This window comes from Cervus canadensis, chromosome 5 (assembly GCF_019320065.1).
Source record: "Cervus canadensis isolate Bull #8, Minnesota chromosome 5, ASM1932006v1, whole genome shotgun sequence".
Taxonomy (NCBI): Eukaryota; Metazoa; Chordata; class Mammalia; order Artiodactyla; family Cervidae; genus Cervus; species Cervus canadensis.
This window is the reverse complement of record NC_057390.1, coordinates 96583714-96599896: the sequence shown is the minus strand read 5'-3', so window position 1 is coordinate 96599896 and position 16183 is coordinate 96583714. Positions and strand designations below refer to the sequence as shown.

The 16183-nt window shown below is 56.6% G+C and overlaps 1 protein-coding gene and 2 non-coding genes across 15 annotated transcripts in view; all 3 read right to left on the bottom strand.

Annotated features, from left to right (window-relative positions):
- Nucleotides 1-16183, bottom strand: part of PRRC2B (proline rich coiled-coil 2B) — an 83338-nt gene continuing 67155 nt past the window's right edge. For 7 of the 13 annotated variants that reach the window (XM_043469872.1, XM_043469877.1, XM_043469876.1 and 4 more), the window contains 13 exons: nt 14906-14988; nt 14412-14600; nt 14071-14268; nt 13432-13518; nt 12752-12856; nt 12409-12601; nt 11559-11656; nt 10508-10635; nt 9871-10111; nt 7185-7361; nt 6641-6732; nt 3876-3957; nt 1-2659 (listed from right to left, as the gene is read on the bottom strand). In XM_043469872.1, the coding sequence (XP_043325807.1) occupies nt 2525-2659; nt 3876-3957; nt 6641-6732; nt 7185-7361; nt 9871-10111; nt 10508-10635; nt 11559-11656; nt 12409-12601; nt 12752-12856; nt 13432-13518; nt 14071-14268; nt 14412-14600; nt 14906-14988 (1808 nt within the window). In that variant the 3' untranslated portion in view covers nt 1-2524. Of the gene's footprint in view, nt 2660-3875; nt 3958-6640; nt 6733-7184; nt 7362-9870; nt 10112-10505; nt 10636-11203; nt 11265-11558; nt 11657-12408; nt 12602-12751; nt 12857-13431; nt 13519-14070; nt 14269-14411; nt 14601-14905; nt 14989-16183 lie in introns of those variants that run through there. The other 6 variants (XM_043469874.1, XM_043469880.1, XM_043469881.1 and 3 more) reach the window with 4 other exon arrangements.
- Nucleotides 7910-7995, bottom strand: LOC122442770. Its single transcript, XR_006269759.1, has one exon. It is a non-coding gene; the product is annotated as a small nucleolar RNA SNORD62 (small nucleolar RNA).
- Nucleotides 11858-11943, bottom strand: LOC122442771. Its single transcript, XR_006269760.1, has one exon. It is a non-coding gene; the product is annotated as a small nucleolar RNA SNORD62 (small nucleolar RNA).

The following is a 16183-nucleotide window of genomic DNA, read 5'->3' as shown; positions in this document are numbered from 1 at the left end:
ATCAGACCAAGGAAAGGATGGGGTGCTGGGTGGGCCCAGGGCCCACCCTCTGCCTCCAGAGTTCATTGTAAAATCTGTCTTATCCGGAAAGAGACTGCAGTTTGGGCACACGAAGGTGGTAAACGCACTGAACTTCACATGCAATTTTCCTGGCCTTTCCTGCACAGAATAATTCAGACATTATATATAAATAGAGCAGTGAAACATTTACTTCTTTTTCCACCTAGACCTATGACATCAATACATATAAATAAATCCTAGTGTTTTCTGTTTTTATTGGGGGTGGGGGGAATACAGGGGTAGGTAGAGAAAAGGGAGAACAGGTGACCCTTTCACTTTTTTTTTTCTCAAACAGGAAGTACTGTCACTCTGAGGGCAGGTTCACCTGAAGGGACACATCTTAAAAGAGTTTGTAACAGCATCCAGGCCTGTCCTGCTGAATTTCAAAACGAGAAAGCCTTTGTTCCTTTTGATAATATGCACTGGAATCAGGTGTGAGGGGTCTGGCCACGTTTCTATCTGAGAGCGTGAGGCCCTGAAGGGGCTACCGGAGGGGAAGGGAGCCCCGTCAGTGGGGACAGTAGCCAGGCGCTCACAGCGGGAGGGGGACAAGGGCAGGTGAGCACACAGAGAGCTCTGTCCAGTGGCAGCCCTGCAAGAAAGGGCTTCAGAGTAAAGATCCAGGGGATGAAAGAGAAGAAAAGGCAAAAACACACGCCAGTGAGAAGGTCTGAGGGTGGAGGCAAGGAGGGGAGTGCTGGACACCACTGATTAAATGTTGAAACCCTGCACCTTTTGCCAGAGGCTGTTGTTCCCATGCTTCCTTAAAGCAGCGAAGAGCAACGAGTGACCCCAGCGGTTCCTAAGGCCCTTCTTTCCGTGTTCCACACTAGCCAGAGCCTACAGTCCCAGCCCGAGTAGCCGTCACCACCTGGGGCGACACTGCAGGTGGACTCTGTGGGCCGTGCCGTCTCCCTGCCTCCCATCCTTCCAGCCAAGTCTCCCCTAGACCTGCCAGCAACAGCAGGCTGATGGCAGCTTAGTTCTCTCAAGAGCATAGGCAAAACTTCACATTTCCCCTCGCCTTTCCTTGGAGTTTAGGATGATTTCCTTCTAGTACTTATTTTAAAAGCAGAGACTTAGCATAAATGCCCCCACATTTGGACAGCAATAGCTCTGCACACGTTAAAAGGCTAGGCAGGCTGTTTTGGCAGCATTGCCAGCCCTGCAGTCGCCCACCTCCCCTTGGGCCCTGCTCTGGTCTCTGGAAAGACCGGAGACCCCACTGCCCTGCTCAGGCCTCTCTGGCCCCACAGCCTGGGCCTGTGGCTGGGAGGGGAGAAAGGGAGAGAAGCAAGCCCTCCTGCCTCCTCCCAGAGCTCGGGCCGCAGCAACAGACCCGACCACACCCGTCATCTCTAGTGACAATGGTCCAGCCGCCTGTCGCCACAGAGGACAGCAGGGTTTCCAGTGCCGAGCTGCGGGAGAGGTGGATGGACAGGAGGACCCAGAGAGACAAGGCAGCTCGGAGAAGAGGGAGCATGAGAAAACATCAGGCCCTGTGGGTGCAGCCGGCACTGATGGGGGGGGTGGTGGGGGGTGGTGGTGCTGTCAGCTCGCACCGCCCCGGTCAAGACGGGAACACACCACTGCCTTTTATTTCCATGATTCACCTCACGTTCCCAGCAGTGTCCCCACCAGCTTTAGGGAGAGTCTGAGACAGAAGTTCTGTGTCATTCTTAGGCTAAAAACATCATCATCGTCAATGGACTGACCATAAGCTCCCTGTGGTCATCAGCCCAGAGGCTGGAAGCCATTGAAATGCCAGTCCACCTGCCCACTCCCCGCCCCCGCAAGTCACCGCTTCCCGAGCTCAGGAGCAGTGTCTGAAACCACTTCTTTCTGCAAGTAACCAGCAGAGAGAGAGCAGGAGAGGCGTGCTCCCAAGCATCACCCCTACCAGTACCGCAGTGACCTACCACACTGAACAGGGGAGGTGACAGGAAACCACTGCAACAGGAGGAGGTCAGGGAGAGGGTGGCAAAGGACAGATAAAAGTCCAGCTATACAAAGCTTGTGTTTTTGTTTTCTTTTCCTTTCTCTTTTGTAAAAACCTGTAGCTGCTTTTTAAAACAAAAAGCCTCAAACTAAAACGGCCCTGCTGCCAGACCACGGTGCCCCGGGGACGGGAGGCAGGGAGGGGTGGAAGCGGGGGAGGGCGGGGTTAGTCTGCACGGCATGACGCTCAGTCACTCCACGCTCGGTCAGTCCGCAGTCATGGTGGAAAGGAGATGGGAATGGAGTCGTTTGCTTGTTCGTTTCGTATTAAAGCAAGCAGGTCAATGCCAGAGATCCACGGGTGCAAGCCAGTTGGACAACGGAGCTTTCGGGAATGGAGGAGAGAAGGGAGACCTCGAAGTCCGGGCCAGGTGAGTGGATGGGGGATCCCTCGGCGAGACTCCCCAGCGACGGGCAGCAGCAAGGCCAAGGGCAGAGTCCTCCGGGGCAGGACGGGCCCAGCCCCTCAGGCCTTGCTCTCCTCCACCTTGACCGCCCGGGGCTTGATTGCTCCGGTTCGCTTCAGCGGGGAAGCGGCTGAGGGTGGCTCCTGCAGCTTCACGGCTCCCAGGCCGGGCTTTTCATCCACTCGCTGCTTTGCCTTTGGACAGATGGATGGAGACAGAGGAAGTCAGCCTTGCGCAAACATACCTGCCAGGACCCATGGTCCCACCACCTGCTTCCTGCTCCTGCGTCAGAGGAAAGCTACCCTAAGAAGCCCATCTTTCAGTCAAGGACCAGACTCAGAAACGCCTCTCCTGGGCAGGACCCTGGCTTGAGAAGGCTCTGCTCCCTCCCAGGGCGCTGAGTGCAGTGATTCGGAGAGGCAGGAGGCCCGGGTCCCGGGGAAGCATCTGTGCCGCCCGGGGGCCTCTGCAGGAGCGGCCCACCCAAGGCCGCCCCAGGGACGTTCTCAAATCAACGCACCCCCGTCCGTGCTGCAGGGGCATGGGGCCTCTCGTCCAACTCGGCCTCCCAGATCCTCAACCCACCCGACTCCCATTTTGTGGGAGCCGTTCTCCAAGCCCCTAGTGTGACCTCCAGAGTCACAGCCAGGGCCCCCTTATGCTGCAGCTCTGCACACTGAGGGGTGTCACCGAGTGAGCAGCCTGGTTCTGCCCCTCACACGGTGGTGTGAGTTCTCAAGGAAGCTTTAGAAGCTCAGGTCTAGCAACTCAGAGAGTGACCCTTGGGGAACTGAGTTAGGAGAAGTGAACTGAACAACAGAGCCTCTACCTCCACCAGCCAGGAAGGCTGTCTCGCTAACATCCCACACCTGACTTGTCTGAGCTCTGGAGCTCGGTCACATTTTAGAGGATTGAAGAGATCGTGCCGAAGGCAAAGATGCTGAGCGAGCCCTCTCGTTATAAATGGGAGAATGTCAATCCGTCTGGACCCCACCCGGCCAAAACAGGGACGAGACACAGCACTTACTAGGCCAGCACGCACAGGCACATGCGCCAGGCACACACGTGCCTGCATACCCCCGGCTTCTAGAGCTGACCCCTGGGCCTAACCGGGTCCCAGCGCCTTCACAGCCCAATTGTTACGGAGGGAGAGTCCCCCTTCCGGCGTCACCTCCTCCGAGGAATCCGCATCCTCCCTTCTCAGCAGGACAAGGAAGGATCCAGACGCCCGGCAAAAGGAGAAGCACCTTCTCCGGGAGGGACGCGGGCTCCCGGCGCCACTCTCTAAGCGCCAGGGCATGTCTCTTTCTAAGAGGAGCACGCAAACGGGCTGGACAGTCCCTCCTCTTTTGGCACTTGGAGACGGGCCTAAGCATCCGGGGCTGGAGGGTCTGGAAAGCCATCTTCTACCTGTTGAACGTAGTGTCCCTGCACAGAGCCCATGTTAACTGCTGATCCAGAGGGCTTCCCACTGGGGCTAGCAGAGCTAGGCCTGAAAAAACCAAAGGAGGGGGTGAGAACACACGCGTCACCATGGAAACGGAGTCAAGCCTCCATCGGAGGACACAGACCCAGACAGCCAGGGCACAGGGGGCGAGGGTATCGCCATGGGGCCCTGGCACCTCCAACCCAGTTCACAGGGACGCACCTGAGGGGCGGTGGCCAGGTCCCCACCATGGGCAGACACCGACCAAAGGACAGACGGTCACCAACCGTCTCTCAGGTTTGGAGGGTCTGGACCAACTTGATGCTCCAGACAAAAGGGCTACAAGACCTGACACATGAAGGGATTCCCTGGTGGTCCAGTGGTTAGGACTCTGCTTTCCACTGCCGTGGATCTGGGTGCAATCCTTGGTCATGGAATTAAGATCCCACAAGCTGAGTGCCACGGCAGATACATATGTGTATATATAATTGATGAAATAAATAAAAAATAAAAATGAGCTTAAACTCCAATAGGAGTTCAGACTTTAAAAAGAAGAGAACTCCCTGGTGATCCAGAGGTTAGGACTCGGTGCTCACACTGTTGGGGCCTAGGTTCAACCCCTGGCTGGGAAACTAAGATCCTGCAAGCTACACAGCGTGCCCCACCCCCATCCCCTAAAAGCCTGATACATGAGTTATGCCAAGTATCCTTCCAGTCTTCATTTGGGAAGTAGAGGGTGGTGGGTAGCAAAGAATAATACCAAAAGTAATAAAAATGTAAATCACCTTTCTACATGTATTCCACTGACAGACAACTAGCTCCAAGGATGTTAATTAATCAGGTGCCGTGTGGAAAAAAAGGCCTCCCTGGTGGCTCAGTGGTAAAGAATCCAACTGCCAATGCAGGGGATGCGGCCTCAATCCCTACGTAGGGATGATTCCTTGGAGAAGGAAATAGCAACCCACTCCAGTATCCTTGTCTAGAAAATCCCATGGACAGAGGAACCTGGTGGGCTATAGGCCATGGGGCCACAGAGTCGGACACCACTTAGTGACTAAATAACATGTGGAAAAGGATTCTGTGGTCAAAGGTCATGAGAGGAGCTCAAGAAGACCCCCTGAGGGCCAGGGGAATGCAGGCCATCTGCTGAGGTGCACCCTGACCCCCTAGCAAGCCCTCCTGGGCTCACACGTCACCCCCGCCCCCCGCCCAAGTATCTGGTCAAGGAACCCTTCTTTGACAGGGCATGCATCCAAAGCCCTGTCTCCAGAAAATTTGGGCAACACTGCACTGTAAACCACTCCTATTCTCCCAACCTCACTAAGACACCAACAAAGGCTACCAGCTACGCTCGTCTTTTCTAAGCATTCTCCCAAAAACAAAGCTGCTGCTGCCATGCCGACAGTGAATGGACACAGGCGACTCTTGTTACGTGAGCGTGCCTTTTCCGCGTTGGCCTCCAAGGAAGGCTCTCCAATCAGACGGGGGTAAAACCTGCCTGTGGCAGCAGGGGAATCTGTGCCTGAAGCTTCCTTTTTTCTTCCCAATCAAACTCATTGTTTGCTGCTGCTGCTGCCCATATATACTTTTTACAGGTCTGTAGTTTTGGCCTATATGAAAAATATACTCGAAAACAACAAACAGAAAAAAATCAAGCCAAGAGAGTGAAAACAAGAACAGGAAAGATAATGGAACGGGGCGATTTGACAAAAACCCCTTTCTCGGGAACTGCAGCTGGAGAAGGACTGACGTGAAGGAGGGCGACTCGGCCTCCACACTCCGGGTCAGGGGGCACACGGCTGGCTGTGCTGGAGGTGAGCTCAGCCACAGCTACGCGGTCACCTCGCACAGGCACTGCAGGTCACGCACACCTGTGTTCCTCATGGGTAAATAGGAGGGAATGCCAGGAACCTTCCACGGTTAACAAGAGTCGGCTGTGCCAACCCTCGGGCCGGACCCCAGAGTGTGGGGCCTTCCCGGTCAGTGCAGACGCTGTCAGAACTGGACGCTCCCTAACTTTCTAACATACTAAGAACCGCTGACCCTTGAACAACTGTATGGGGTCCACTTACACGCAGATTTTTTTTTAATATACATGTACTACACAACCCACAGTTGGCTAAATCCTCAAATATGGAACCATGGATATGAAGGGCTGTGAAGTTATACTTGACTTCTCAACCACGTGGGAGGTGAGCACCCCTGCCCCCTGTATTGTTCAAGGGTCAGCCATAACTCAGCCCATGACTTACATACACCAAGCCCCCTCTGAATCCAGCAAGCGACCTGGGACACTTACTAGAGGTGGAGGTGGATCCAAAGGAGGTCCACTCATGCCCACGAGCCCAGAGCAGCAAGCCCTGGTGGGTCAGAAGCCCATGGGGGACATGTGGCCCCAGGAGAGGAATCCCTGCTCCAGAGTGTGCACCCCCCATGCCAGTGAGTCTTTTATGAAGAATCTGGTGAGAAGGTTGCCAGTAGCCAGAGTCGACCCTGATGTTACTGTAACATCAGCTTTTCCTTTCCCTATCTCTCCACAAAGTTCTCCGGCATCAGAACAGCTTATGATAATGATTAAAGCAGAACCATCCCCAAGTCTCCTGCATCCCCGCACTGCAGCCCCCTGGTGACAGGAGGCTGACAAAGGCGACCCCGCCTCAGCGCCCTGCCTTCGCCCTGCTCTCCCGGGGCCCGTGACTGCACCTTGAGGGCTCGGCCGTGGGCACCCAGCTCCAGGGTGGCGCTTTACCTGTAGGTCTGCGGCGACGGCACAGAGCCTCCTGAAGGAACATTCTGTTTACTGTCGGCAAAGTGGAAGCCCTTCATCTCCATCTGAGAGGACTACAGACACCGGGAAGGGAAGCGACAGAGTCACAGGAGGGCCCTGGGGACAGCTGCCCCCACACCACCACCCTCGGCAGAGCTGGGGCTGCGGGGTGGGGGTGGTGGTGCCACGAGATGGGGAGGATGGACTGCGCACCAGCCTGAGGCCACCTTCTGTGGAACCCTGGAGCTGGCGAGGACTTTGGCCCTGGACCTCAGCAGCAGCCCCCTAAGGCCCTCCTGATCCACGCACCCAGGCCTGTCCATGCTGTTGGTGACACGTGAGCAAGGAGCTCCTGCCGTGGGACCGAGAGGACTTGGCAAAGAGCAGGAAGCCAGCTGTCTGGTCAGGCCGAGAGCCTCCACGTTGCATGACAGCTATGGCTCCTGACTTACCAGGAGGGTTCCCCAAAGCCAAGACTCCCCCACCCCGCATCCCAGGATCACAGCAAGATGGGAGTGAGCCTCACCTCTCTGCTGGTGTTGAGGACCGAAGGCTGGGACCCAGGGGCGAGGATCCTGCGGGGGGCCCCGACCGAGAGGCTCTGCGCCTGGGGCAGCTGGATGGACTGTGGCAGGAGCAGGGGCTGCTGCCCGGAGCCGTACCGGGGCAGAGGCAGCTGGGAGCCAGGCAGGGGCATCGTCAGCTGCTGGGCAAAGGGCACAGTCAGGAGGACAGCATGCATGTCTGAGAGCAAGCCTGTGTCGCGCTCAGGCTCTCATTCCAGAGGAGGAAGCAAGGCTCTTCCCCAGAAGGACAGATTCTCGACAGACCGCAGCAGAAATCACCCTAATTTTACACTCTCAGGAGAGCGGGAGAAAGAACCACAGGCTGGCTGCGGCGGTTGAGAGGAAAGACAGAAAGGTCAGCAAGGCCCAGAGACCTCCTCCTAAGTAGTGACCCAGTGAGTCCCCCAAAGAGGGGAGCTGGAGAGCAAAGGTATCTTTGTGCCCCTTTTTGTGGCACAAAAAGGCAGGAGTCCTTTATGCTTTGCCTCCAAAGGTGACAGAAAACTAGGGTCTGGGGCTTAGGGTCCCTAGTGTCTTTGGATCCTCCTGAAGCCTGTTATGACAGGACGAGGCGGGAACCACCAGGCCCAAGGGAATGCTCCTAAATGCTGGAACGAGGTGAGAGAGAGCAAGGAGGTGGGTCAGGAGACCCTCAGGAGTGGGGGCCGGGGGCCACCACGTGGCGTCTCTCAGTCACATTCCTCTTCATCTCCCTGCTATTGAGTCCACAGTGGAGGGTCAGAAGGATCTATTGGAATTGCATCACTGAGACGAGTGGCAGTCCCACGTTAGCCGTGCAGAGCCTTGACGGGGGTGAGGGTGGGAGCGGGGTAAACAGGACGAGAAAGGCCCAGACTCTGAATACTTTTGGGCTTAAGCATCAATAGGGCCTTGGGGGGAACAGGAACCCAAAGATGACTCTGCTGGACATGAAGTTTGCTTCCCTTAAGTTTGAGATACTGTGAGTTGTGAGCAGAGACGGCGGGCAGCCCACTGGGCCTGAGTTCAACTCCAAGAGACAGGTCTGGACTGAAGACAGAACCAGGGAGAGCTGTGCTGGGATAAGGCTCAGAAGCACAGGTCTAGACAGAGCCCAGGAGGCACAGTGACTTACTGCCCAGGGAGGCGAGGAGGAAACGGCAAAGGAGACTGAGAAAGACGGCCTCGGGGAGGGAGGAGAACCAGGGGCAGAGTCCCCGTGGCCCAGCGAGCATGACCCCTGCGTCAGATGCTACTGACCGATCAGGAGGAGGAGGATGAAGGTCAGGTTCAGTAATATGGAGTGGGCTAATGCCCTTAAAGGGTTTCCTTTTTTAGAAGAAAGAGGAAGGACAGGGTTGCCTGGGGATGCAGGCGCAGGGTGGAAGACCCTCATAGCTGAGTGTGGCAGGCGCTGACGCGTGCTGCCGCAGCACCCGGGTAAATAAGGACAGCTGCTGCCCTCGCCCCAGGGCCCCTTCCGTCCTTCAGAGTCATGGTGCTGGGAGCTTGTAGATGGTCTCTTCCTGGTTATGACTCACATTTCTTTGTGGACACAGGAGGCACCATCAAGGTGGGGGAGAAGGCAATAAAGAGGCGAGGTACCAAAACCATCGGGAACTGTGCATGCAGGAGGCTGTGCGACGGGCAGGGAGGGCCCTGTGTGACTGCAAGGGGCTATCTGGAGGGATCTGTATTCAGTCTGAATCCAGCCATCAGGAACTGTGCATCCAGGGGGCTGTGCGTCGGGTGGGGAGGGCCCTGTATCTGTGGAGGGCCATCTGGAGGGTCTGTATTTAGCCTGAATCCATCCACAGGCAGATGAGCAGAGGCAAGCCAGGGTTTAACATGGGTGAGCACAGAGGTGGGGGTGGGAAGCGGAGTGCAAATGACAAGGAGGGGGTAGTTCCCTGGTGGTCCAGTGGTTAGGACCCCATGCTTCCACTGCAGACTACACAGGTTCAATCCCTGGTCAGAGAACTAAGATCCTACAAGCCACAGTGCACCCCACCTCACAAGGAGTAGGGAAGTAGGAGGGAGCGTTAAAAGGTGTTTGGAGGTAGTTGGTCACTAGAGGGAGGGGGTGAAAAGTTCAAGGTAGTGACTGGGTAGGACCCTTAAGCCCAAGATGATAGGAGAGGTGCAGCTGTGGGCAGGGACCAGTCCAGACCCTGGACTTGTGAGTGGAGCACTGGGGGTGAGGAGGCTGCGGGAGGGTCATCCACAGAGGTGTCCACCCTGCTGAGAACCACATGGAAGTGGAGCTCAAGACTGATCCAGGGTCCAAAGAAAGGGAGTGACCCTCAGAACAGTTTAATGTGCCCAGGGGGCAGGAGGACGTGGAACCAGAGATCCTGTCACGTGGTGCTTGCAGCACATGGGGGCTGGTGGTGGGACCAGGGTTAGAGGGTCTAGAAGCATGAGTGAGCACGAGAGAGGACACTCAGCACCCCTGAGCCTGGGTAGGGGGAGAGGCTGCAGGAGAATCCAGGTCTCGGGGCTGTTCATGGCTGGTGGAGGAGCTGGCCCGGGCCTGAGCCCAGACACTAATCACAGCAGCCACGAGCCACATGGAAGCCAGGGCGAGTCAAGAGGCAGATACAAGGGAAAAGGGTCACGAAGAAAAGAGATCTGGGGCTTGGAGGCAGGCATGACTGAATTCCTGACCTGCGGGAGCTGGGAGTCCAACATCTGGGAGGCGCCGAGCCCGGCCGCCTGGCTGAGCGGGCCCTCATAGACCAGGGCCTGGCTTCCACTCATGGGCTGGTAGGGCGAGCCGGACTGGGGCTTCACCATCTCCAGGGGCTGCATGCCTGGGAACGCCGAGTAGGGGGCCTTCAAGGCTGTGCCTCCAGAGAGGATCATGGTGCTGGGCGGTGACAGGCTGGGGTGCATGTACACCTGAGACCTGCAAAAGCCAGATGGACGGTTGGGTCAGGCAGGTGGCTGTACCGGCTGCACTCACCTCAGACCCCAGAGCACTCGCTCCCACACGGGCCCTTGGCTCAGCCCCAGGGTTTATGACTCAGAGGCCTGGGATGAGACCTGAGAACCTGCATTTATAAGCTCCTAGACGCTGCTGCTGCTGCTGCTGCTGGTCTAGGGACCCCAGTTTGAACATCACAATATTAAGCAAACATACAGGTTGTATGAGACACAGGAAAACCTGTGGGGCCAAAAGCACAGGACAGACACGCCGAGCGCGCGGGCCAGCTCAACCCCGACCCCAGACCCCGCAGACACACGCACAGCCGCCAGTGGCCACGGGACTGGCCGCCAAGGCCCCCACACCCAGGCTCCTCACCTGAAGGGCTGTAAGGAGCTGAAGATCTCCTGAGACTGGGAGACGGGCAGCCCGCCCCGCAGTCCCAGCTGGGCTTGAGCTTGCAGAGATGTGTGAAGGGAAATTGGGATTTGCTGGGCAGCGGCAGCCTGCAGACGGGAGGCGGGCGATCACCACGCTGTCCTGCAAGCTGCTTCTCCCAGCCAGCCAACGGCACCCCCTCACCCCCACCCGGTCCTTCTCCCCAGGGCAGCCAACACCGCCCTCAAAGCAAACTCAACACAGCCTGCCTGCGCTTCCTTCCTTCTCGGGAGAGAACAGAGAACTAGCAGCAGCCCCAGACCAGCACAACTGTCCCTACACTGACCCGGCACAGCAGGACGAACAAGCCTGAGCTCCACATCCAACAGAGGTGGGTTTAGAAACCCAACAGTGGATGGGAAACGCCACGGACATAGGAAGACGTGCGCTACGACCCAGTTATGAGACCTTGCAGAACCAAACGACATAATGTTTAAGAATACGCTTTGAAAAGACCAGGACAGGCCGTGTCCTCTGCCCCTGGGGCGGCGCTTCACCCTGGTTTCTGCAGGTACAGGACCCCCCGTGGAAGGCCCAGCGCCAGCTTCAGGAGGAGACTCCCACACGCAGCCCCTGGCAGCACAGCAGTGTACCCACTGTGCATGAACACAGACACCTGCTCACTTCTACAACTACCTCTTTCTAACGCATCCATGCCTGGGAGTCTAGGCCTTTCTTCTCTTCATCAGAAGGATACCTGATCACCAAAGAGAATCCCATTTCAGTGAATTCCCCAGCTAGGGTGCAGGAGGGAGAGCGTCAAGAAAGGAAAGCTAAGCAGTCCAGAGCACTCAGCTCCATCCCTCCTCCTCGGCTCTCGCGCGTTCACTCAGGAAACACTGACTGGCTGCCGTAACGTGCCAGGTACGGGGCAGTAACGTGAGGGGTGCAAAACACGAGACAAGCCGTGAACAGGTACATGAAGCAGCCAATCACGCCCTGTGCTGCACCCTCCCCTCTATCTCTGGGTCACCTGTCTCAATGGGATCACCTGTTGGTAACTCTGCTGCTGAGGTATGGTCTGAGGAACCAGCCGGGGCTGACTTGCAAACACATGGCCATCCAGGTAGAGAGGTGGCAGGTGACTGCCTGGAAACAGAATTGAAGGCAGGGGAATAGGATCAAGTCTCGCTGTCCCAGGTCCCGCGAAGCGGTGGGGGAGGGAACGTGGCAGAGCTGGCCCTGGGCTCCTGTGCAGCCTGGGGGGAGGGGCCGCTGCAGCCGGCCTCCCCTCTCACCCACCGCCCCACACGCCCAGGAAGGGCTCGGTCATAAAGGAGGCTGCCATGGTCTCTCAGTCACGGTCCTCTTCATCTCCCTGCTATTGAGTCCACAGTGGAGGGTCAGAAGGATCTATTGGAATCGCATCACTGAGACGCTGGCAGCTGGGCCCCCTGAATCCCCACAGGCTCCTTCGGGCACTGATACCGTGACAAGGACAGTGACAATTGGGGTAAAACTGGTTCCCGCTTACTGAGGCTCAGTTGATACAAACCCCTTCCCGGGTGTGAGCTCATCTCATCGGTGTGGTGACCCCATACCCAGCCATCACGACCCTGTGCTATTTCACAAAGCTCAGACAGCTGCTCATGTGACAGAGTCTCTGCTGGGGCCTCTCTCCAGGAGATGAGAGAGCCCTGCTGAGGTCACAGAGTCCTGTCTCCTCCCAGGGCTGGAAGCGGAGAGCAGCAAGTGCCAGAGACCAGAGCACACAGGAACCCGTGGCCCCCAGCCAGGAACATGCTCCTTAGGTCGAGACAGGGGGTGCTCAGGGCTATGAACCCTGTATTTCCCTCGAGGGAATGGATAAGGATCTCTGAGCTGGACCAGGGGAGAGGTACCTGGAAGGGATGCAGAAGGTGCGACTGAGGCCACAGGCACGGGGGGCATGGAGACGCCGCCAAAGGAGCTATAGCTGACCCCGCTGGAGGCCCCCCCGGAGGATGGGGGCTGCAGGCCTGAGCCGGCGCCTCCTGGCGAGCTCTGCTCCGGCAAGCTGGGTGAGTTTTCCCAAGCCTTGCGTGCAGACTCCATCTTCGGAAGCAAGGAGGTGGGGGGAGATGGAAGTTACTGCCGGGAAGGCAGCAGGTGGCACAAAGCTAGGCCCTGGGGTGGGGTTGGGGTGTGTGTGCTGGGGTGGGGTCTGCTTGCTCTTGCCCCCTCACAAACCGGGCCCCGAGTTACCTTCAGAGTGAGGTCGGCGGTGGGGAAGGACATGTGGGAGAGACCGATGGCCCTCTGGATGTGATGGTCCCGCCGTAGGATGGGGATGCTGGGGGCCAGCCCGGCCTGGAGGGAAGGACACGGTGGGACACCTGCAGGCGGGGGAGCCACACCCCTCCTGCCCGGACCCAGCCTTCCAGCAGGGCCGCCATGTTTTGGCAACAGAAGCACGGCTGGCGGCCAGCAGGCAGGCCCCACTGCAAGGTGTGGAGGTCCCAGTTCCTGTCTTAGCCCCTTCCCCCAAACCGTGAAAAAGAGGCCCTGGAAATTTGGTCAGAAATACAGCACTAGACCCCCTTCCTGCCATGCCTGGCGCCCACCTGCAGGTTACAGGATTTCTGAGAAACTGCAGAGTAAAGACACTTGTTTATTTAGCACAGCATTCTCAAACGTGTGTGACCGTGGAATTGGGAAAGTTCTGAATCACAAAGTGCCAAATACACCAGACCTTAGGAGCTACACCACTCCGTTTTAAGTTCACAAAACCAGGGCATGGAACAACTTGCCACTGGCGTATAACTAGAACTGGCACCCAGACACAAACTGCCCGGCCCAACCCCAGAGCACACTGGTGAGGCTCTCTTCCCACGGGCCTGCTGGGACAGAGGCCACAAAGCCGGGCGGCAGAAGCACAGACTTACGTTACTGGCCAACGCGTCCTGAAGTTTGACAACTGGGTTCCCCACAGGGCCAGAGGAAGAGCCGGGCTGCAAGCTGAAATCAGAGTCCTGGGGGAAAAAGGGGAACAAAGCCACAGAAATCACCCTGGTTCACCTTCTGGCAGAGACACATGTGAAAGGGACCCATAGCCTCAGCAACTCAAAAAACCCAATACGGGACTTCCCTGGTGGTCCAGAGGCTAAGACTCTGGGATCCTAATGCAGGGGGCCCGAATTCATCCCTGGTCAGGGAATTAGATGCCATATGCCGCAACAAAGATCAAAGACTCCATGTGACGCAACTAAGACCTAGCACAGCCACATAAATAAGTAAGCAGTATTCACCACGTGAACAAAACAGCCAGCTGTTCCCCGACAGCCCCCAGGCAAGGCAGCCACCCCCTTCTCTGCCTGGCTTCCTGCTTGGTCTGAGAACCTGCCTGGCACTGGCAGGGAGACGGAACCAGCCCACAGCAGCTCTTCACCCACGACGCCATCCCACAACATCCCTTGGAGTGCTGCCAGCACCTACCACCCCGCTCCTCCAGGAAAGGCCCCTCCTTCCTAAGCACCAAAAACGGGGGTTGAGGAGGTGGGTACAAGAAACACTTCAAGCCTCACCTTCGGATTGACTCCAAATTCAATGGGTGGCACCGGCAGCACAGAGTCGACGTGAATCTCCACCCCGTTAACAGGGGGAACCACAGCCCCCTGCAGCCGTTCGGCCCCCTCGGAGCCCTTTCTGTTTTTCAGAGAGCGCTCATTGCCGATGGGTCCTGGTCTGTGCTCCTTGCTCTGTCCTGAGCCTTGTTCTGAATCCTTGACAGAAAAGCAAAGAGGCTGAGACACAGTCTGGAGTGACCCTGACCTCTAGCTTCCAAGGAACCGGGAGCCGGAAAAGAAGACAAAAGACACCAGCCCTTCTGCCTAGCCTGGCCCCTGAGAGCCAGGCTCCAGGTTACCTTTGGCTCTGACTGCTTTTGAGTCTGCTCCTTGTGGCCGTCGGCCTTGGGCTCCAGACCAGGCCCGCTTGCCTCTTCGGGCTTCAGGGTGCCATATGGGGAGCTGCGCTGCGAGGAGGTCGCTGAGGACTCTCGGGACTCGGCGCTCAGGTCAACACCGCTGTCTCCCTGGCTGCTCTTAAAGCCCTGCTGTGCAGGACACACGGCCAGTCAGCACCTGAGTCTCGCAGAGCGAGACCTGGGGCATGACATGTCTCCCGGCCCGAGCCCGTGATCCCTGGTACATGTGGGCCCCTGCACTGTGAGCACGGCCAGATGCCAAGGACCCAGAGTGGGTACTCCCTGGCCATCCCCTCTTTTTCCCTCCCACACACCTGAAAGCAAGACGAGACCAGCGATGAGCCAGGCTCACCACCTGGCCAGGGAGAGCCTGGGCAGGCCGCTGGGACGGCTCTGGACTTTGAGCACACGCTTGGTGCCTGGGGGCCACTCACCTCAGCAGAGCCAGGCTCAGTGCTGGTGAAGGCAGTGGCAGCTTTGGTCCAGGAGTCACTGGTTGAGGCCTGAAGGGGGAGGGCTGCCAAAGAGGAAGACAGAGTCAGGACATCAAAGAGGAACCACCAAGCCAGAAATACGACCACAGGCAGCTCACATAAACTCAAGTGTTCAAACCACCTCCCTCCTCAGTCTGACACTTTCACTCGACTTCCCAACGTTCCCAGAAACATCTCCATAAATGAGCTTCCCGAGATTTCATGGACGATGAGCTCCAGGTAAACACACCAGCAGCTTCTCACTCATAGGGATTAGAACTCCGTATCACTACCTCTGCTGTGATAAAGCATTTTTCACATAAGCTAACTATTTACTTCTGCAAATTGGCACCTCTCTACAGGTCTTTGAATGAGTCAAGTTGATTATTACTCAACTATTGTTAGCTCAACCATTCTTGAAAATCCAATAAAAGTCACAGACCCTTTCTGCGTGCACAAAACCTCCCAAGCTCTTTTCCAAGATCCAGGGCCCTTCTGAAGCCATCCACACACCCCTGGTCTGAGCAACCACGAGACACTGCACAATCCAGGAGGGAAACCTTGGATAGCCAGGGGCGACTCCTGAGTTGGTCCACCCTGCTTGACCAAGCTAGAAAGTACGTATTTTTGGACATTTACACTGCGACACCCACCACTCTCACAAAACCAAACTGACTGATACCAAAATTTACTAAAAGGCTATTGTACTTTCAATCAGAGTTGACAATTTCCCAATATTACACTGAAATGTGTTAGAATCAAGGTTTTAATCAGAAACATGAAGACAGGCTCTGTGGCAGAACTAAGAGAATCAGGCTCAGAACCAGGCTCTTGGGTGTCTGTCACATGGCTCTGGGGTTGTCACTTCACTCTGGAAGCCTCAGCTGCTCTGAATAAAAGAGCTAGCAATGGATGATTTCACCAAATTCCTGCTGCCCGCCCTGCAGGCCCTTGCCCAAAGCAGGAACTCAAGAACAATCTGCTCAGTTAAAATGGTTTTATATTTTAAAATGAATTACCAGGAAAATACCACTGGATAAGAAATTCTTTTAACTTCGGGGAAACAGATGTTCTATAAATTAAGGGCCACCCTAGTCTGCTTTAAAGTCTAAGCAGCATTTGGGAAGGAGCTGACAGAAACCTTTTGGCAAGGAAAGGGCGCACAGCACAGACAGGAAAGCAGTGGACTCCTGTTCTCCCAAACAGTCGTCTGCTGCTCGCCCTCAGGGTAAGAAGGAA